Raw genomic sequence first — 22,666 nt, forward strand, 5'->3', positions numbered from 1 at the left:
CACATACAATCTACAGGAATAATTTATGGAGATATGAAACAAAGACCCTGACATTATTTTCCAGCTTTATTGTTAGACATGTAGCTAGAGTTAAATTGCATTTACACATCCATGACATTTACTCAAACCTGTTTCACCACAATGGTGAACACACACGACACATACAGTCACAGGAACCTCGCCTTCACCAGTGTTTCCGGATTTCTAGAAGGTACAGTCTTAACATTTTAATGTATAGATTTATCTGAAATAGCTGAACTAAGCTGAACAAAGTGTGCAGGTGTTATACTGTAAACTCCGTGTGTTTAGTAATGAATACTGACGGCTTATATTTTCGTTTTTTTTTTTTTTTTTGCCAATATATCCAGGAAAGATTTCCACAAGTTTTTCATTATAAAATAACTATAAAACGAACTTCTTTTTACTTAATTCCTCAAACCCAGTCGTTATCTAGTTATTTATTTTGTTTATTTATTTATTACATTTATTTGTTCTTTTGTGGTTCATTGAATAAATTCGAGTTTTACTTTCGTTTTCGTTTACAGGCGGAAATGCTTATTTTTAAGCCTATAAAACGTTGATGAGATGTAAAGCATGTTAAAGCTTGTGAAATGTTATTAATGTCACAGATCAATGTCGGAGCTGTTTAAGAAGCTGAACTCATCAATACACTGAAAATACACTCAAAATACACTGAATTCAGTATCAATGCTGAATATATAAGTGATTAGTGACAAGTACAAACACAAGTTATTTTATTTTCAGTGGCATTAAATGCACCTATGTATTGTATTTTTCACACATTGGGGCCCAGTGCACAAGACAGAAATGTGACTTAGAGAGACAAATGGATTTTGACGCATCATATTCAAATATAACGTAACATTTAAAGTTAACATGGAATTGTAATTCTCATATCTTGTGTTCTGTCCCAATGTCACATAGAAATAGAAATCTCAGTTACTCTATTTGTTATTTCACGTCAACAACATCGCCTATGGAGCCAAAATTCCATGTGAAATCGCGGTTCCTTTTTGCATCTGTATTTCCGTAGCACAGAAACCTGTCAGTGTTTGGGATTTGAATACTTTATACGATGTGCTGTGTTTGTAATAGGAAGTGACGTCAGTCACAATCGACCGCATTTTACAGCGCCTTCTAATGGCCAAGAAAGAAAATGTGTTGAATATATATTCGGTCTCTAATTTACATGGTTTCCTCCCTGAAGTAATTAATGTTATTTATTTCAGAATTATATTGCTACCATCTATCTATACTGGATATTAAAAAATCATGTAGCTTATATGATTTGAAGTCAATCAAGTCAAGTCAAAAAGCTTTTATTGTCATTTCAACCATATATAGCAGTTACAGTACACAGTGACATGAGACAACGTTTCTACAGGATCAGGGTGCTACATAACACAAAGACAGGGATAAAGACTTAGTAAGTTAGTCCTAGCAAACAAACAATACAAGACATTACACAAAAGACAATAAACAGAAACAGTGCCAGTGTAAATACTGTATGTTTAACAATATTACATGTGCAGAAATACTGGAATAAACACAGTGTTATAGCAGCAGTTACATGAGATAATGTAAAGTATTGTGCAAAACAAACTGAATCAACTGAAATGTGAGACAGCATGTGCAAAGACAAAAAATCTAATTATAAATCAATATAATATTGTATAATATAATATAGTTATTAAATTTACACACACAGGAGTTGGATATAAAAGTCTCAGAGTTTACAGGATTTTCACAAATACCACATTTCAGGTTAAAACAGAGTTATGAACAATTTTTATACATCACAAATAGGAATATAACTTACTTAATTAATTAAACATGCAAAGTCTTTAACTTGTGAAAATTTAAAATTCAGTTTATTGCATTGGTTGTGTTTTTCTTTCACTTTTGCAATTAATAAAACAAATCCCCAACATAAGACACATTTCTAAATTATTTTAGGTGTTGACTATCTACATGTTAAGGGACAAGTTTATATCATATGCATGGCTTGCTTTTGTTAATGTTAAATTGTGAAAACTGATCATATGTATTTGCGTGTGTTGTCAGATATATATATATATAATATTCTTGTCATTTCAGTGATGGATGTTTTCATGAGGCTGAAAAAGTGACCACATCATGGCTTCATCAAATGAGTCTGCGAAAGAATATGTCAGAAATGCTCGTGAAAAACTGGTTGGACGTCTACAAAACCTTCCTGTTATTGTTGAAAAACTTCACCAACAGAATGTTTTCAATATCAATGAAGTCAGTGAAATTGAGGCAGAACCAGAAAAGTACAACAAAACCAGGAGGATATTGGACTGGGTCTTAAACAAGGGCGAGAAGGCCTGCTATAACTTTCTCAGAATACTGGATCGTGAGAGGAAATTGGTCTTGCCAAAAGCAGATTCTACTAGTCAAACTCTTGATTTACATACATGGATCTCCTTGTTCTCCTTTAGAGATGAGGATGAAGATGACTACATTAAAGGTAAGACTGCCTGATATGTGCACAGGAATAAGTTAGAAATTGACTCTATGCACAAAATACATGATACAAGAAATATCTTACATATTGTGGTAAAGATTACTTTTGCAATTAAAATAAAGCTTGTTATTCCCATTATTAATGTTTTTATTCTGTCTGTAATTTTAGGACCTGTCTCATGTCATCAGCTGCTAAATTATTTGAAGACAAAAACAAACGAAATTATTTTACAAAGGTGGAGACAGAGTCTGCAGTTCTATGGAGGGAGACTACAACAAAACTTCACTTTTATTCCTCTGGTGTTGGACACAGAGACAGAAAATAATAAACCCAGTAACAAAATCACACTGAAGAGCAAGAAATGTAAAAAGTCCCGTTCAAAAAAGATGAAGTCCTACATACCAAAGGACACACAGAGAAAATCCCCTGAAGATTTACTGAATAGCAGTGAGAAAAGTATCCTAATAGTAGGAAAACCTGGAAATGGGAAGACGACAGTTGTTCAACAAATGTTACATCACTGGGCAGAGAGAAGTGACAGAAACCTTGACTTCATGTTTTACTTTGATGAAAACACACTGTCAAACATCTCAACTACAGAGAGCTTAGAAAATCTTCTACTGAACACATATTTAATGTTAAATCCACAGCTTAAAGAAAATGCTGAAGAAATCCTGCAGTATCTACAAGAATATTCTGACAGTGTGACTATTGTTTTTGATGGAATCAGAGATTTTCAGGAGAACAGGTTTTTGCTGGAGATCATGGAACATGAACTTCTGCCTGAAGCAAAGATAGTGGTAACATGCAGGCCTGAAGTAGAGTATGAGTTCTCTGACTGGACAACATGTAAAGTTTATGTTCAAGGTTTCAGTGAAGAGTCAATTTATGATTTTTTTAGGAAGATGACAGATAATGAACCAGAGTTGGTAGACATTGTGATAAACAATCCAGCACTCTTCAGTCTCTGCCACGTCCCTATGCATGCTTTTATGGTGGCAGCCTGTATTTCATACTACACTTCTGAAGAAGCACAGAAACACTTCACAGCTACTGAGCTGTATGTACGAATATTTCGTCACTGTCTACAGAGACACGGAAATAAGAAATTGCTGGATTTAGATGGACACATTAAACACTGCAGAGACATGGTCCTGTCTTTAGCAGAGAGTGCTTTCAATGCCACCAAGTTAAAAACTATCAACCTGGAGTTTGATTATGATGAGAGAGGCATTTCTGGTGCTTTCCTGAAGACTGTCTCTGTTGTGTCACCAGCATGTGCCAAGACATTTTGTACATTTTCTCACAACACAACGCAGGAATTCTTTTCTGCTCTCTGGCTTCTAGAACAATCAGAAATACTTGATGAGGTTCTCCATCTGTGTCAGAATGAAGACAGTGAACACATGAAACATATAATTCCTTTTCTCTGTGGGCTTCAATCACAAACCATCACTGATCATCTGAAGTGTCTCTTTCCATTGAACAAGATCAAGGACAATATTGATGTGTTTTTTGAGAAGGTCTTAAACACTTTCATTGGAGAACAACCAGATGATGAAAACACTGCCTTCATATGTCAGTGTCTGTATGAATTTCAGTCACCTAAAACGCACTGCTGCTCATTTCTAGAGAGAATAAACTATCATCTAGATTTGAGTGATGAACATCTTGACCCTTACACATGCTGTGCTGTGTCCTATGTAACCAACCAATCCACAAACACACAGGTTCATCTTGATTTGGAGAACAGTGCTGTGTCCCTCTCAGGACTGAAGATAATTCTCAAACATTCACATTATCTAAGGTATTATATATTCATATTATATGCTTTTTTTGGGTGTAACAATACAGATATTTTGAATGTGATATTATGTGGTTGTGCATAAATTTATATTACCTCAATATATTCAATTGACTAAAGCAGGATTATAAAAGTACAGTCACTGAAATGTAATAAGGACTGACGGTGTGTCACCATTCAGTCTCTATGGCATAGAGTCTATGCAGTGTATACTGAAACAAAACTGTACGTTAGATTGGATAAAAAAAGGTTAAACATTCACCCTCTGGCAAAACCTTTGCAACTCTGGGCAGGTTTCAGCACAATTGCAAATTGCATTCATATATTTTTTTATATTTATATTTTAAATCTTTAAGGTTCAGTGGACGACTTCTATGAACTGGTCTTTAGTTCTTTCCATAGATTTTCTATTAGATATAAGTCAGGTGATTGGCTGCGCTATTCTAGTCGCTTTATTATCTTTCTCCAAAACCAATTGAGAGTTTCCTTGGATGTGTGTTTGGGATCATTGCCTTGCTGAAATGCCCACACTTCTGGATTTTACTTCAACAGTGCTCACTGGAGCATTCAGAAGTTTAGAAATCCCTCTGTAATCAATGCCATCAGTATTTTTTTTTTGCAAAGGTCTTGAAAGAGCTCTTTGCTTTTAACCATCATGAGCTGTTTCTTCTGTAACACTTTGGTAATAAGTTGGGACTGAACCATCTGATATTACTTTCCACTGACAAGGGGCAGATTATTTTCTAGGTACTGACAGATCTCAGCTGGTGGCTTTTCATGGCTTTTTGCACATCCCTTTCTTCATATGTTCAACATTTTCCCTGTGTCATTCCATTTTATTACACATAATTTAATTCCTGAACAGTTTTTGTTTTTTTCTGTAATTATGGATTACCTGGGTTGTTTTACAACTTTAGAAATATATTTACTGAGAAAAATGGTGATGTAGTCAATAATTATTTTACCTGCTGTTTTTAAATATACTGTATATTATGAATGTGTTTTTTTTTCCCCCTGTTTTCAGGGATTTTTCAACAACACTAAGTCAGATCTGGACAAATGCCTTGAAGTGTGAGGAACGTAATTATCTGATAAATCTGCTACAGTTATGTAGGAATGAGATTCACATCCCAATGAGCAGTCATAGAGATGTGCTTGAGCAAGCTGGAAAATTTATAACCCGATATGCAGAGCAACCAAATCTCCATCTGCACTGTGATAAAGACCCACAACAGCTCACAGATCTTTTCTTAAGCACAGTGTTCTCATGGCTGCCACACATCAGCTCTCTCAAGTGAGTAACTCATGAAAAAAGATCTCTGCTAAACTTTATGTCCCAAATGCATGAGAGTCAAATAAATGTATTTTAACAAAAACATCACTGATTATAAAAATATAATTGTTAAACAACTCATTGATTAGTTTTACGTCATGAGGAGCCTTTGCTGTACAAGCCCCTGTATATGAGCCATTACTATAGAACAAATGATGTTCTATAACAAGCACATTTAATATTAACCCATTTAATCTTAATGAGAACCATAACACCTGATTCGTGCTAAGATAAATTGAATATTATCCTCTACTGGTCAGAATCAAATTCTGTAACAGTTAGAAGCATAAATTCAGTTAGAATGTGTTAAGTTTAGTAGTGGTTTCTTGTTCGGTTAGTGTTACCAGTATAACCCTAACCCTCTCTACCCTACTTAAACTTAAATTGGCCTCACTCCTGACTCTGAACACAGATGTGTTTTCCCACAAACCAGAGGCCAAACTACAAGTAATCTGATCTACCCTCCACTAAACTCCACTCTCAGTCTTAAACAGTGATGAAAGATGGAACTGTCAGTCTGCTGTGAACTCTCACTTTTTAAGAAACTGGCAGGGTTGGTGTTTGAAGGTTTGGAACTGTTTCACACCTCTTTTTTGTCTCATCATTTCATCCTTCAAATTTCATACAGTTTCCTCTCTGATCAACCTTCACATCATTGTCATCTTCCAACCCCCTGGTCCCCTAGGTGACTTTCTTGAAGATGTTGAGGATATTGAAAATAGATACCTCTCTCACTGTCCTTTGAGACTTCAACATCCTCTACAACAAAATCCATTCCTCTTGCGTTCTCCGTTTTGCGTTCCTTCTCCCTGACATTTAACATCTGCTGTCCCAAACACAAGACTGGAAATGTACTGGACCTGATCTTCATTTGCCACATACAGACATCAGTGCTTCCCCACTACACATCTTGGATTGTCACTTGGTATCCATCTCCATCACTCTCCCTGTCCTGTTTACAACTATCTAGCAGGGTGCGTTTCTCTTCCACTCTGTCCTTTGTAGCTTTCTGGAAACTAACATCCCTTCCAGACCCTGACTCCTTTCATCTCTCCACCGGCTATTTCCCTTTATCCATGAAATTCTTTCTTCCAAGCCCAGGAAGAGTTCCTGCCCTCTTTCTTGGCTGTCAGAAATGTTGTGCAGCAACTGGAGAGAATTAGTTGTACAGCAGAAAGACAGTGGTATAAATCACTCTACACACATCTGGATGAATTTCCTTCTACAGTACTTCAGATCATCTCACAAGAGCTCCTGTCCATCATCACTATTATCATTAATAGCTCCATAACATTTGGGAATGTACCGACAGAATTATTGCATACCTGCAGACTCTCTACTACTGTCAAACAAGGCTGAGTAGGTTGTCCTCTTCTGTCTTCTATACTTGATCACTTGGGGACTTTTCATACCACAGCTATGCAGATGATACTCAACTCAGTCTATGCTAAGCTCCCTTTAATGGCATCCTGTAGCCGTCCCCATTAAATTTAAAAGTATTGGTGCTTTCCTATGAAGCCAAAACCAGTCCAGCATTCTTCTAGCTTAAAATATGACACAATATGGCTCTATGCGCCCTCATATTCTCTAAACCTGCTTGACTGGTCCCACCATTCTGCAGCATACATCAAGATTATTCTCTGCTTTGACAAAAATAACGTCCTTTTGATATCTGACAAACTGGCAGTCTTTGAACACATTACATTACATTTCCAGACTTTAAAAGACATCCTTATCCAGAGTAAATTACATTTTATCTAATTCTTTACAACCGAGCAATTGAGAGTTAAGGGCATTGCTCAGGGGCGCAGCAGTGGCTGCCTGGTGGACCTGGGACTCAAACTCACAATCTTCTGTTATAAATTTTTATTTATTTATTTATTTAAAATCTAATTTCTGTGTGATTTTCTTGATAAACTGCCTCCCCAACATAGTCTTTAGACTGAGGGTATTATTGGTCTCTGACCTAGTTAACCAGTACACAGTATGTATTGTATGTATAAAAAAAAGCATTTCAAGTTGCTCTGGATAAGGGAGTCTACCAAATACCAATGAATGAGATACTAAAACAGATCCAGTGTAGTGGGGTGACAGTGTAGCACAGGGATGATGCTAGTCTTTCACAAAGGTGCTCAGCACATTCCCTGAGCTCCTGGTCAGGTAGGTTGTCTGGACTAGCAGCTTCACTTTGGTTAAGTTTGGATAAAGTTTTCATTACATCCACTGCAGATGGAAAGAGTATTTACATTGTGTCATTATTCTGTGGTCTTTTCTGTTGACACCATTTTCTGTGCATCAGACCAGGCTTAGAAATATAAATCTAGTAAATCTGAGTGCAGTGTATTGGGTTTTCAATACAAACCTTAGACCTGGTTCTCAAAATTGTTTTAGCACCATTCATAACCTAGTTATATACACATGGTTTTTATGACATTTTTAGTTAGGCTTCATCACAGTACTGAGAAAACTGTTTGCAATTATGTGTTAAAATGTTTTTTCCCCCACAGTTTTACTTCTACACAGGGAGAATCAAAGGAAAATTGTCAACAGAAATGTATGCCATTTAAACTGGATTTGTGTTTACAAGCATTTCTGTACAAAAGAGAAGAAAATATCTGGATAACAGTAGAGAAAATAATGTCAAATATTTGTAAAGAACAAAGTGAATTCCTGCTGGATTTGTTCTCACATGTGAAGCAGTATGAGAGTAAAGTGAGGAGTTTCCTTCAGTGTCTGCCCTACATCTCACAGCTCAGCTTTAAAGAGTAAGTTATTACAGATTTCTCAGACTTTCTTTAGTGTTTGTGCTCCACAGCTGATAAAAGAACTGTTCTATTTTTAAGGAAATATTTCTGCAAATAAATGTGACTCATCCTGAACTCAATTTTTAAATTAATATATGAATTTATTAGTACTGGTCAGCCTGGTGGACCTGGGATTTGAACTCACAACCTACAACTCAGTAGTCCAACACCTTAACCACTAGACCTCCACATCCCACATGACTGTAGCCCAGGGCCGAGGGGGAAATGTTGGGACCTTAATCAAAGTAATCAAAGTAATCGAAAGCTGTGAAACATTTAATTTTCTGTCCCAGTGAGTGGAATATTTTTGAATAAATATTGTATCTCATCCAAATTCAGTACTTTCTTTAAACTGGTGCTTTGATTTGCTCAGTGTTACATTGATCATATTTGACTTGTGTTTATTGGTTTAAGTTGTGAAAATGGGAGAGTTACAAACACACACAGGTTCAGTCATGTGGCCTTTTTATTCTTTATAGTTACAAACAAAAACATAAGTTTTTATTAGATATAACTCCTTTTAATATTATCTAGCTAATTATCATGATGATTGAGATCCTGAGACAAACACAAATGCAGGTGAAACAGCTTTAATGAAACTAAATTACTAACAAATTGATGGTCAGAAACACAGACACAGGTCAGATGATCAGTAAACAGAACAGACTGATCAAGGCAATAAGAAACGGAACAAGGTCCAGAAACTAGCTGAAACCAGGAGAGCAGAAACAGTGACCAAAAGACTCGGTACAGACAGGAACAAAGCAGAAACAGTGACCAAAAAATTTGGTGCGTTCACTGTATTTATTTATTTATTTATTTATTTATTTATTTATTAACAACAGTTTTGTAATCATAACTATTAGACTGCAGTAAAATCAGGTGTAAGAGCCTTTTTGTTTTTTGGTAAAATGGTAATATGTGCTGTAGGAGCACCCATACCCTTTATTTGATATTTTATTTTTTAATAGGACTTTTAGTTTGATAGAGCTTGAGAGGGCCTTAAAGATAAGATGGCTGCCGCTCACCCTTTTAGTTCAATCTAGAGAAGTGAAGTGAAGTGAGGCACAGTGTCGAAGGAAAACAGAGGGTGGTTGGTCTGGTGTGGATTTTGTTTTGGAGTGCGCGACAAGTACCAGCAAAGGGTTGATAGTCGTGCAGCGGGATAGCATCAATGGATGATGAAGATGATTCTTCAGTAATTGATAGTGAGGGATGGTCACAGATTACGGATTCAACAAACAAAAGGAAAACTTGAGATTCTGCGTCAGATGACAACAATACTAGAGTAGAAATAAACAAAGTAAGGAAAATTGACTTAGAATACAAAGTAATGGTTGCATTTTCTGGAACAGTTGAAATCATCAATAATGCAATGAAACTTACAAAAATAATCAAAAAAATCAGTTGGATATATTAAATCGGCAAGATATCTGTCAAATAACCGTATCCTCCTTTTTTGGGTTGACAAAAAGCAGCAAGAGATTGCACTGAAGATCAAAGAGCTTGGAGGTAAAGCAGTCAACTGTTATATACCGGGGGAACTTAAAGGAGTGATTATGGGGGTACCTGTATTCTTATCTGATGACGTTTTAAAGGCACAGATTGCAAATGAAATGGTGACAGATGTGAAGTGTCTGCTTTCCAGCAGAAATGGTAAAAAAGAGGGAAGTACTACTGTTGTACTAACTTTCAGTTGTAAAAACTTACCGGAACATGTTAAATTAGATATGTGTGTTATTCGGTACGACCATTTGTTAGACCAGCATTGAGATGTTTTAATTGTCAAAGATTGGGGCATGTTGCTTCTGTCTGTAAGGGGGAAAAAAAGATGTTGCAGATGTGGCGGAGAACATGATTATGGAAAATGTGGAGAGCCTAAATGTTGTAATTGTGGAGGGCCACACAGTGCAGCGTATATAGGCTGTAAAGCCCAAAAGCAAGCAACGGAAGCAATGAAACTCAAAACAGTACAGAATATATCATATGCTCAAGCAGTCAAGCAAGTACAAGCGACAAATGGAAATCTGAGGGAAAATATAGTAAATCAGTCTAAAGACACCTGCAGTCATAAATGTCTTGAGGATGGAAATTTGCTTGTGGTAAACAAAATTAATTTTGTGGCATTTATAGCCGAAGTCATTAATTGCTCAGCTCAAACAGACAAAAGAACTAAAAAGCTGAAAATTGTTATATCTGCAGCGGCTCGGTATCTTGGTATTACTGAAGTGTCAGTGGAACAGATGCAAACGATACTAGGACAAACTGAAGGAACAGTAGGGAAGGGTGATCCTGTGGGTAGTCAGAGTAGTAAAAGTAAGATATGAAAATATTGCAGTGTAATGCTCGAAGTTTGATTGCGAATGGGCAAGAACTTAAAAGATTTGTCTACGAGCTAGCAGTTTTACCAGACATTATATGTATTCAGGAGACTTGGCTTCGTCCGCAGTTGAACTTTTGTATTCTGGGCTACAAATTGGTTAGAAAGGATAGAGTTGGTACAAATGGAGGAGGATGTGGGACATTTGTTAAAGATGGGGTGACTTATAGAGAAATAATAATAGATGTCTTATGGGAATGTGTTGTTGTTGAGGTGTGGACTCAGGGAGGGGGATTAAAGGTGGTAAACTTTTAAAATCCTTGTAATCAACTAATTCTAGAGGATTTAAATATGATAAGAATCAAAGCTGGAGGAAATTTGATATGGTGTGGTGATTTTAATGCACATAATTCACTCTGGGGTAGTACTTGCACTGATAAAAATGGTACGGTAGTAGAAGAGTTTATGGAGAAACATGCTTTAGTCTGTTTAAACAACGGGAAGGGTACTAGATTCAATATAAGGGATTCTTCAATGTCATGTATTGATCTGACAATAGTCTCTGGAACTATAGCTTTAAAATGTAAATGGGAAGTACTAGAGCAATCTACATTGGTAAGTGATCATTATCCAATTTTATGGAATGTGGGATTGGACATTTATCAACAAAGTAAAACAATGCCAAGTAGATGGAGATTTGATAAAGCCAATTGGGATAAATTTAATAGATTATGCATTGATGGAATGGTGAATCATAGCTTAGATGATGATATAGATGTGTGCTCTGATCGATTAACTACGATTATTATAAATGCAGCTGAAGAATCCATTCCTAAAGCGGAAGGTAAGGTAAGACTGAAAATTGTTCCATGGTGGAATGATGAATGCACTAAAGCTGTTAAAGATAGAAATAAGGCTTTTAGATAGCTTAAGAAAACCTTAATACCTATAACTTTAATTAGTTATCAGAAGAAACGGGCTCAGGCAAGGAAGATAATAAAGCAAGCTAAAAGGAAGTATTGGCAGTCATTCTGCTCCACAATAGGAAGGGAAACCCTAATAGGAGAGTTATGGGGTGTCCTCAAAAAAAATGTTTGGGGTTTACAGAACTCAGAATATACCAGTACTAGTAGATGAAGGGAAAACAGCAGTGACGCAAGAAGATAAAGCCGAAATGTTAGCTTCCACCTTTCAAAAGGCACATAGCTCAGATAACCTAGGAATAAACTATGAGAGACGGAGAGAAGAAATAATTAAGCAAAATCGAGATATTTATAATAAAAAAACAGCCAGTAAAACATCTTTGGATGCTGCTTTTAATTTATGGAAACTTAAAAGAGTTTTAATGAGGGTTAGAAGTACTGCTCCCGGGAAAGATAGAATCTGCTATATTATGATTAAACAGATGGATGATGTAATACTTAAAGTACTATTAGATCTGTTTAACAAAATTTGGAGGGAAGGACATTTACCGCTATCATGGAAACAAGCAATGGTAATTCCGATTCACAAACCAGGGAAAGATGCTACTATAGCAGGAAATTATAGGCTGATAGCTCTGATGTCTAACCTCTGTAAAATAATGGAAAAAATGATTGTTAATCGACTATATTATGTACTGGAAAGCAAAGGATTAATGGCTCCTTATCAGTATGGCTTTCGACCAGGTAGATCCACCCTAGATGCACTAATTAGATTAGAAACTGATGTTAAAAAGGCGCTAGCAATGAAAGAGGTGTTAGTGGCAGTATACTTTGACATCGAAAAAGCATACGATATGATGTGGAGAGAAGGAGTGCTGCTAAAGTTGATTTTATAGATTTTATAAAAGATTTTATAACTGGGTGTTAAGTTTCTTATTCGGACGATCAATACAAGTCAAGGTAGGAGTTTCTGAGATGGTGGAGGTAGGAAATGGAACACCACAGGGAAGTGCCATTAGTCCTTTATTATTTAACATAATGATTAATGATGTATTCGAAGGAATTCATCCAGGTATTAAAACAGCTTTATACGCAGATGATGGAGCAATGTGGAAGAGGGGAAGAAATGTGAAATATGTAGTGGAAAAAATTCAAGAAACAATTGAGATAGTAGAGAAGTGGTCATTAGAATGGGGATTCGGATTTTCTATATCCAAAACGTGTTGTCAGTTTTTTACTAAAAAGAGGATTGCAGAAAAAATTAAACTTTATTTGTATAAACAGCCACTAGTGAGAGTATCAAATTTTAAATATTTAGGTTTATGGTTTGACTCCAAATTAACATGGAAAATTCATGTCAAATATATTGAAGAGAAATTAGCAAAGTACTGAATTTAATGAGATATATAGTAGGCCAGGAATGGGGAACTGACAAACAATCTATGATTAACATATATTGTACTCTCTTAAGATCCGTTTTGGATTATGGATGCATGATATATGGATCTGCATCAGATAGTATGCTTAAAAGGTTAGACTTAATTCAGGCACGAGCACTGAGATGTATTACAGGACCAAGTAAAACAACTCCAATCTCAGCATTGCAAGTGGAAACAGGAGAGTACCTGTTAGAATTAAGACGCCAAAAATTAGCTGTCGCTTACTGGATCAGTTTACAAGGGCATAAACATGAACATTATATTAAGGCAAATATTGAGGGGTGTTGGGAGACTATAAACCTAACAGGAAATGGTTTTGCTTGGAAAGCAAAGGAGTGGGCTTCAGGAATGTCGCTAGATAACATACCATTTTCATTAACGGCAACTATTTCCCCAATACCCCCGTGTTTTTTTAGCCAACCGGAAGTTGATTTATTAATTCATGAGAGTGTTAAAAAAGGAAATATTGATATTAGGAACTATACAATTGAATATATTAGAACAGTCTATTATACATTTCTTCCAATTTACACAGATGGATCGAGAAACCCAGAGATAGGTCATACCGGATCAGCATTTTATGTTCCTGGATTTAAAATAGGAAAATATGGGAGACTGACTGATGGGACCTCAGTATATACTGCTGAACTGGTGGCAATTCAGATGGCACTTACTGTAGTTGGGTGGAAGAGGTGATGCCAAACAAAGTTGTGATTTGTTCATATTCAATGGCATCACTTATAAGCCTACTAACTTATCAAACAGTTAGACCTGATATTTATGTAGAAATATTGAATATTTTGTATAGACTAAAGCAAATTGGAGTAATAATTAAATTTGTGTGGGTACCAGCTCACGCAGATATACCAGGAAATGAAAGATCGGATAGAATGGCAAAGGAGTCACTTAAACTGAACTTCCCCAACATTACTGTAGCATCAAGTAGGATGGAAGGGAAAAGTATCATTAAAGAAGCTTGTAACCAGAAATGGCAAATAAATTGGAATGAGTGTAAAACGGGAAGGCATTTATATAATATACATAAAACCGTAAGACAAAGAAATATGATACTAAATTTAAGTAGAGAGGATCAGGTTATTTTATCAAGACTAAGGATGGGACATACTAAACTCAATTCTACACTTTACATTATAGGGAAACATGGCACGGGACTGTGTGAATTATGTCAAGTAACGGAAACAGTTGAACATGTGCTGGTTTTCTGCCCCAAGTATGATCTGGAAAGGAATGAGTTAATAAGAGAGCTACAGGGAATAGGTTGCAAAGTATTTACAATCAATAGTCTTTTAAACATAAAGCCTGGATCCGGGAAAATTATAAGGCTAGTTTTAAAATACATTAAGCATAGTGGTCTTAGAAATAGAATATAGACATCTTGTGACATACTGCTAGACTGAAATCACTTCACACTCCAGCACAGGTGGTGGCGGTATGCACCATAAAGTTGGTATGCGACCCGCCAATAAATCCAAAGAAGAAGAAGAAGTGAAGTGAAGTGACATATGGCTAAGTACGGTGACCCATACTCAGAATTCGTTCTCTGCATTTAACCCATCCAAAGTGCACACACACAGCAGTGAACACACACACCATAAACACACACCCGGAGCAGTGGGCACCATTTATGTGGTGTGGCGCCCGGGGAGCAGTTAGGGGGATTCGGTGCCTTGCTCAAGGGCACCTCAGTCGTGGCCGGCCCAAGACTCGAACCCACAACCTTCGGGTTACGAGTCAGACTCTCTAACCTTTAGACCACGAATGCCCCCAGTCAAACAAAGGGAAGATGTTGAGGCATATAGTTCTTTGCAAGACTTTTGGATGTTGGAGATATTTTTGTTTGTTTTGATCTCTCATTGGATATACTTTGTACCACTTTAATCATCTTGCCTGCTAATCATTTCTAAGCCATTGGAGCATCCTTGTTTATTCATGTTTGCCACCTTGCCTGCTTGCCTGCCTGCCTGTCTGCTTGCCTACCTATCTGCTATCCTAACCGCCTGCCTACCATCCATCCATCCATATCACCCCTTCGAAGGTACAATTTATAATTTATTTGAATGCTTGTCAAAGGACCGTCAAACACATTTGAAATATAACATAACATCAGGGTTAATAATGAAGAAAACTGGAGAGTAAACGAGACTCTGTTCTTTTCTTCTTTTGGTGGATTTACATCCAGTCTGTTGTGTCAGTGTTCTCTTCATCACTGAGTGGGATTAAAAAATAAAACAAATATGTTTCAGTAACCAGTATATGAGAGAGTTTGTTCATCTTATGTCAGAGGGGGCGTAATCTAGCCATGGGGGTCACAGTCCAGTGACTTCTGTGCCGGTCCCAAGCCCAGATAAATAGAGAGGGTTGCGTCAGGAAGGGCATCTGGCATAAAACATTGCCAAATCTAACCATGCGAGTTGTCAGTACGAATTTCATACCGGATCGGTCGAGGCCCGGGTTAACAACGACTGCCATCGGCGCCGTTGACCTACAGGGCGCCGGTGGAAATTGGGCTACTGTTGGTCGAAGAAGTAGAAGAGGGAGGAGAGTGCACAGACAGAGAGAGAAGAGGAAAGGTAAGAGTGTAGGACTGAGAATAGGAACTCTGAATATTGGTACTATGACAGGGAAAGGTAGAGAGCTGGCTGATATGATGGAGAGAAGGAAGGTGGATATACTGTGTGTACAGGAGACCAAGTGGAAGGGTAGCAAGGCTCGTAGTATAGGAGCAGGATTCAAGCTGTTTTATTATGGTGTGGATAGTAAGAGAAATGGGGTAGGTGTGGTCCTGAAGGAGGGGTTTGTGAGGAATGTTCTGGAGGTGAATAGAGTGTCAGACAGGGTGATGAGTCTGAAGTTAGAGATTGAAGGGGTGATGTTGAATGCTGTTAGTGGTTATGCCCCGCAGGTACTGTAGGTTGTGAGTTAGAGGAGAAAGAGAGATTCTGGTGTGAATTAGATGAGGTGATGGAGAGTATTCCCAAGGGTGAGAGAGTGGTGATAGGAGCGGATTTTAATGGACATGTTGGTGAGGGGAACACAGGTGATGAGGAGGTGATGGGCAAGTTTGGAGTTAAGGAAAGGAACCTTGAAGGACAGATGGTAGTAGACTTTGCTAAGAGGATGGACATGGCTGTGGTTAACACTTATTTTCAGAAGAGGGAGGAACATAGAGTGACTTACAAGAGTGGAGGTAGGAGAACACAGGTAGACTACATCCTTTGTAGAAGAGGCAATCTGAACGAGATTAGTGACTGTAAAGTGGTAGTGGGAGAGAGTGTAGCCAGACAGCATAGGATGGTGGTGTGTAGGATGACTCTGATGGTCTGTAAGAGGAAGAGGTCAAAGATAGAGAAGAAAACTAAGTGGTGGAAGCTGAAAAAGGAGGAATGTTGTGAGGAATTTAGACAGAAGTTGAGGCAGGCTCTGGTTGGTCAGGTAGTGCTGCCAGATGACTGGGAAACTACAGCAGAAGTGATCAGGGAGACAGGGAGAAAGGTGCTGGGTGTGTCATCTGGAAGGAGGCAAGAAGATAAGGAGACTTGGTGGTGGAATGAGGAAGTTCAGGATAGTATCCAGAGGAAGAGATTAGCCAAGAAGAACTGGGATATGGACAGGACGGAAGAGAATAGACAGGAATACAGGGAGTTCACACGCTTCACACGCAGAGTGAAGAGGGAGGTGTCTAAGGCCAAGCAGAAGGCATAGGGAAGGAGAGAAGGACTTGTTAGACATTAGGGAAGGAGAGAAGGACTTGTACAGGTTAGCTAGGCAGAGGGGTCGAGATGGGAAGGATGTGCAGCAAGTTAGAATTATTAAGGATAGAGATGGAAGGGTGCTCACAAGTGAGGAGAGTGTACAGAGGAGATGGAAGGAATACTTTGAGGAGCTGATGAATGAGGAAAATCAGAGGGAAAAAAGAGTAGAGGGGGTGAACTCTGTGGAACAGGAAGTAGATAAGATTAGAAAGGATGGTCAGGGAGGTTTTGAAGAGGATGAAAAGTGGAAAGGCAGTTGGTCCTGACGACATCCTGGTAGAGGTCTGGAAGTGTCTAGGAGAGGCAGCAGTGGAATTTTTAACTAGTTTGTTCAACAGGGTTTTAGAAAGTGAGAGGATGCCTGAGGACTGGAGAAGGAGTGTGTTAGTGCCCATCTTTAAGAATAAGGGTGACGTGCAGAGTTGCAGCAACTATAGGGGGATAAAGTTGATGAGCCATACAATGAAGTTGTGGGAAAGAGTAGTGGAAGCTAGGTTAAGGAAGGTGGTGGAAATTTGTGAGCAGCAGTATGGCTTCATGCCCAGAAAGAGCACAACAGATGCAATTTTTGCTCTGAGAATGTTGATGGAGAAGTATAGGGATTGTCAGAGGGAGTTGCACTGTGTGTTTGTAGACTTAGAGAAAGCGTATGACAGGGTGCCAAGAGAAGAGCTGTGGTACTGTATGAGGAAGTCAGGAGTAGCAGAGAAGTACTGTATGTCAGAGTGGTGCAGGACATGTATGAGAGGAGCAGGACATTGGTGAGGTGTGCTGTAGGTCAGACAGAGGAGTTCACAGTGGAGGTGGGACTGCATCAGGGATCGGCTCTGAGCCCCTTCCTGTTTGCTATAGTGATGGACCAGTTGTCAGAGGAGGTCAGACAGGAGTCTCCTTGGACGATGATGTTTGCAGATGACATTGTGATCTGTAGTGAGAGCAGGGAGCAGGTGGAGGAAAACCTGGAGAGGTGGAGGTTTGCGCTGGAGAGAAGAGGAATAAAAGTCAGTCGTAGTAAGACTGAGTACATGTGTGTGAATGAAAGGGAGGGAAGTGGAACAGTAAGGTTACAGGGTGAAGAGGTGAAGAAGGTACAGGAGTTTAAGTACTTGGGGTCAACAGTCCAGAGTAATGGAGAGAGTGGGAAAGAAGTAAAGAAGCGAGTGCAGGCAGGTTGGAGTGGGTGGAGAAAGGTGTCAGGAGTTCTGTGTGATAGGAAAATATCAGCAAGAATTAAGGGGAAGGTGTACAGGACAGTGGTGAGACCGGCCATGCTGTATGGTTTAGAGACAGTGTCACTGAAGAAGAGACAGGAGTCGGAGCTAGAGGTAGCCGAGCTGAAGATGTTGAGGTTCTCTTTGGGAGTGACAAGATTGGACAGAATTAGGAATGAGTACATCAGAGGGATAGCCCATGTTGGACGTTTGGGGGACAAAGTTAGGGAGGCAAGATTAAGATGGTTTGGACATGTTCAGAGGAGGGAGAGTGAGTATATTGGTAGGAGAATGTTGGACATGGAGCTGCCAGGCAGGAGGCAAAGAGGAAGGCCAAAGAGGAGGTATATGGATGTAATTAATGAGGATATGAAGCTAGTGGGTGCAAGTGTTGAGGATGCAGAAGATAGGGATAGGTGGAGAGAGATGATTCGCTGTGGAGACCCCTGAAGGGAAAAGCCGAAAGAAGAAGAAGAAGATGTCAAAGGGGGCGTGGCCAGGAGGGGCGTGTCTTTCTGTAGGGATTCTGTAACTCTTGTAGTTCTAGGATTATTCCAATAATTCAAAAATATTAACAAAAACAAAAGTCAGTAAAGTGGAAAAACTTTATTTCTTCTGTATTTTTCTCTCTGTATGTGTGAGAGTTCTCTCTGTGTTTACTGTAATAATGTGAATCTTTCACTTTTCTCCAGGTTTTACTTTACAGACAGAGAGAAAAAGAAGAGATGGAGAAAATTTCTACTTGATTTGTGTCTGCAAACAGCTCTACACCAACCACAAAACATCCAGGAGACAGTGAAGAAAGTGATGCCAGATATTGAAGAATATGAGGAAGATGAAGATTATTATTATGAAGAACAGAGTGATTTCCTGCTGGATCTGTTCTCACATGTGAAGCAGTATGAGAGTAAAACACACAGGACTGTCCTTCCAGCATTGCTGCCAGTTTACCAGTCACTTCCTGTTTGGTCCATAAATCTCTCAGAGAGAAAAGTCTCCGTCCTCCTAGAAGTGCTGAAACTCCAAACACAGAAGATACCAGTGGAGCTGAGAGACTGTTCAGATGAAGAGAGTGAAGTGAGGAGTTTCCTTCAGTGTCTGCCCTACATCTCACACCTCAGCTTTAATGTGTAAGTTATTACAGATTTCTCAGACTTTCTTTAGTGTTTGTGCTCCACAGCTGATAAAAGAACTCTTTTATTTTTAAGTAAATATTTCTGCAAATAAATGTGACTCATCCTGAACTCAGTTTTAAATTAATATATGATTTTTTTTCAGGAGTGAAATCTAAACAATCATTTCATGTTATTTATTTATTTTTAGTCATTATTCCCAGAGGCAGAAACACACAGATTTCCTGATGAATCTCTTCCATCACACTACAGAAAGTGACAGACACACAGGGGGAAAATCACTGGAGCTGTTAGCATCAGTGTGTAATCACACATCTTTTCCTTATGGAGAAAACTCTACAGATTATAACAGTGACTTCCTGCTGGATCTGTTCTCACATGTGAAGCAGTATGAGAGTAAAACACACAGGACTGTCCTTCCAGCATTGCTGCCAGTTTACCAGTCACTTCCTGTTTGGTCCATAAATCTCTCAGAGAGAAAAGTCTCCGTCCTCCTAGAAGTGCTGAAACTCCAAACACAGAAGATACCAGTGGAGCTGAGAGACTGTTCAGATGAAGAGAGTGAAGTGAGGAGTTTCCTTCAGTGTCTGCCCTACATCTCACACCTCAGCTTTAATGGGTAAGTTATTACAGATTTCTCAAAGCAGAAACTGTGTGTATACTTCAGGATTGACATTGTGTGTGTGTGTGTGTTTGCAGAGTTTTAACTGAAAAATCAATCAATCAGTTTTGATAAACTTTACATTTACTTTTTTATATTTGCATTTACTTTACAATCAACAGTATTTTATACAAAACTTCTCTGTACTATATACACTGCCATCTGATTTTCGCTATGTTTTTGAAATTTTTAAAAAACGTTGAACATCTTCTGTTTGGCTTACTGTATAGAATATTATAGACCACATATATAATAAGTGGCCAATTTTCCTTATAGAAGAGGGGTAATGAATTATAAAATGATGATTTTTATGATACAAGTACGTAAATAATTTGAGGTGGTCAGGGATCAGGTGCCAGAATTAATAAAAAGAACCAGGATAGTAACTATGTTCACCTCTTATATGTGAAATCAACTGTTGAGGTGCTGTTTCTGACAAATAAAACAGAGCAGCATTCTCTCATTCTTTTTAAACACAAAATGTGCCTTAAAAAGTTCATCAAATGCTCCAAGGGAGTTTGCCTGGCATGGGATGAGATGCTTATCCAAGGCAATGTAGAAGATGTTAATCTTGCTTTTCTGACAACAGCAAGGAGGTACGGATGCTGACGCTGGTTATTGCTGAGGTTTTCCTCCAAACTACAGCATGAACACTGAACATTAGACACAAAAATAATGTGCAGTCACAGAGAAAGCAACATTATGAAGGTGATTGTACAAACAATTTATTGTCAGAGGGGGCGTGATTTTCTGTAGGGATTCTGTAGCTCTTGTAGTTCTAGGATTATTCCAATGATTATAAAATATTTACAAAAACAAAAGTAAGTAAAGTGGAAAAACTTTATTTCTTCTATATGTTTCTTTCTGTACTGTATGTGTGAGAGTTCTCTCTGTGTTTACTGTAATAATGTGAATCTTTCACTTTTCTCCAGGTCTGACTTTATAGATGAAGAGAAAGAAAAGAGATGGAGAAAATTTCTACTGGATTTGTGTCTGCAAACAGCTCTACACCAACCACAAAACATCCAGGAGACAGTGGAGAAAGTTATTACAGATTATTATGAAGAACAGAGTGAATTCCTGCTGGATCTGTTCTCACATGTGAAGCAGTATGAGAGTAAAACACACAGGACTGTCCTTCCAGCATTGCTGGCAGTTTACCAGTCACTTCCTGTTTGGTCCATAAATCTCTCAGAGAGAAAAGTCTCCGTCCTCCTAGAAGTGCTGAAACTCCAAACACAGAAGATACCAGTGGAGCTGAGATACTGTTCAGATGAAGAGAGTGAAGTGAGGAGTTTCCTTCAGTGTCTGCCCTACATCTCACACCTCAGCTTTAATGTGTAAGTTATTACAGATTTCTCAGACTTTCTTTAGTGTTTGTGCTCCACAGCTGATAAAAGAACTCTTTTATTTTTAAGGAAATATTTCTGCAAATAAATGTGACTCATCCTGAACTCAGTTTTAAATTAATATATGATTTTTTTCAGTAGTGAAATCTAAACAATCTTCATGTTTTTCTTACAAAAACATCCCAGACTTTTGATCATATTTTTTATACAACTGAGCAACTGAGGGTTAAGGGCCTTGCTCAGGGGCCCAGCAGTGGCAGTCTGGTGGACACTGGGATTTGAACTCACAACCTACAAATCTGTAGTCCAAGAACTTAACCACTAAACCTCCACATCCCACATGACTGTAGGCAAGGGCCGAGGGGGAATTGCTGGGACCTAAATTAATCAAAAGATGTAAAACATATTTAATTGGAATATATATTGGAATAGTGGAATATTTTTGAATAAATATTGTAGCTCATCCAAATTCAATACTTTCTTTAAACTGGTGCTTTGATTTGCTCAGTGTTACATTGATCATATATGACTCATTGTTTATTAGTGTGAACTGTGTGATTCCTTCAGGAATGACATTGTGTGTTGGTGGGTGTGACTATAAGATGTGTAGACTGAGTGCAGGTGTGATTGAGAACAGGTATGTGTGTCTGTGTGTTTGCAGAGTTTTTTTTTTGATTGAAAAATCAATCAGTTTTAATAAAGTTTACATTTACTTTTGAAAAATCAACAGTATTTTACACAAAACTTCTCTATACTAAATACACTGCCATCTGATTTAGCTAGATAATGAATATTAACCTCTTAACTAATGGATCTTAATCCTTTTTCTAACTAGACACTACAAGTCTAGGTCTGATTGACTCACAGCTAAATATCTAGATAATTTGATCAGTTATCGAAGTTACTGTGTTCATTACATCATCACTTTCTATATCAGACATGAGGGAAACTCTCAAATGTGACTTTACTGATCATCACTAAACAGCATTGTGTGTGTGTCTTTGCCACTGTGATTAGAAGCTACACAGAAAAAAGTCCAGTGTTGAATTAACTCTCACAGAGTTGATTTTAACACTTTATTAGAGTTTATGTAGCTCCACACGCTCTAGAGTTAAATGAACACTTTAAGACAGTTAAACATTTTACACTGTGCCACAGTTCATTATTTGACTCTGAAAAAGTGTTAAAATGACACTAAAAGGGATTCAGATAAACACTGTTCAGAGTTGTGTGTTTTAGGAGGTTAGAATTAGTTTCACTCTGTAAAGCCTCAAAAGATACACAAAGTACTATGAAGTGAAGTGAAAACAGTTAAATAAACCACATCACACTAAATAACTTCCATCAACTTGTTTATTTTTAGCTCTCATTGCAGTACAATTTCCACATGAATTAATACATTACAAA

General features: G+C 38.0%; 1 protein-coding gene across 4 annotated transcripts in view; it reads left to right on the forward strand.

The window, feature by feature from the left end:
- Window positions 1-53: 53 nt before the first annotated feature.
- Window positions 54-22,666, forward strand: part of LOC132842587 (uncharacterized) — a 51,997-nt gene continuing 29,384 nt past the window's right edge. Inside the window, exons 1-8 of one of the 4 annotated variants that reach the window (XM_060865326.1) lie at window positions 54-211; window positions 2,119-2,512; window positions 2,678-4,316; window positions 5,338-5,607; window positions 8,154-8,411; window positions 18,809-19,246; window positions 19,440-19,868; window positions 20,843-21,250. In XM_060865326.1, coding sequence (XP_060721309.1) covers window positions 2,158-2,512; window positions 2,678-4,316; window positions 5,338-5,607; window positions 8,154-8,411; window positions 18,809-19,246; window positions 19,440-19,868; window positions 20,843-21,250 — 3,797 coding nt within the window. In that variant the 5' untranslated portion in view covers window positions 54-211; window positions 2,119-2,157. The remainder of the gene's footprint in view (window positions 212-2,118; window positions 2,513-2,677; window positions 4,317-5,337; window positions 5,608-8,153; window positions 8,412-18,808; window positions 19,247-19,439; window positions 19,869-20,842; window positions 21,251-22,666) is intronic. The other 3 variants (XM_060865328.1, XM_060865329.1, XM_060865327.1) reach the window with 3 other exon arrangements.

The sequence above is a fragment of the Tachysurus vachellii genome, chromosome 3 (genome assembly GCF_030014155.1).
Source record: "Tachysurus vachellii isolate PV-2020 chromosome 3, HZAU_Pvac_v1, whole genome shotgun sequence".
In the NCBI taxonomy this organism is placed as follows: Eukaryota; Metazoa; Chordata; class Actinopteri; order Siluriformes; family Bagridae; genus Tachysurus; species Tachysurus vachellii.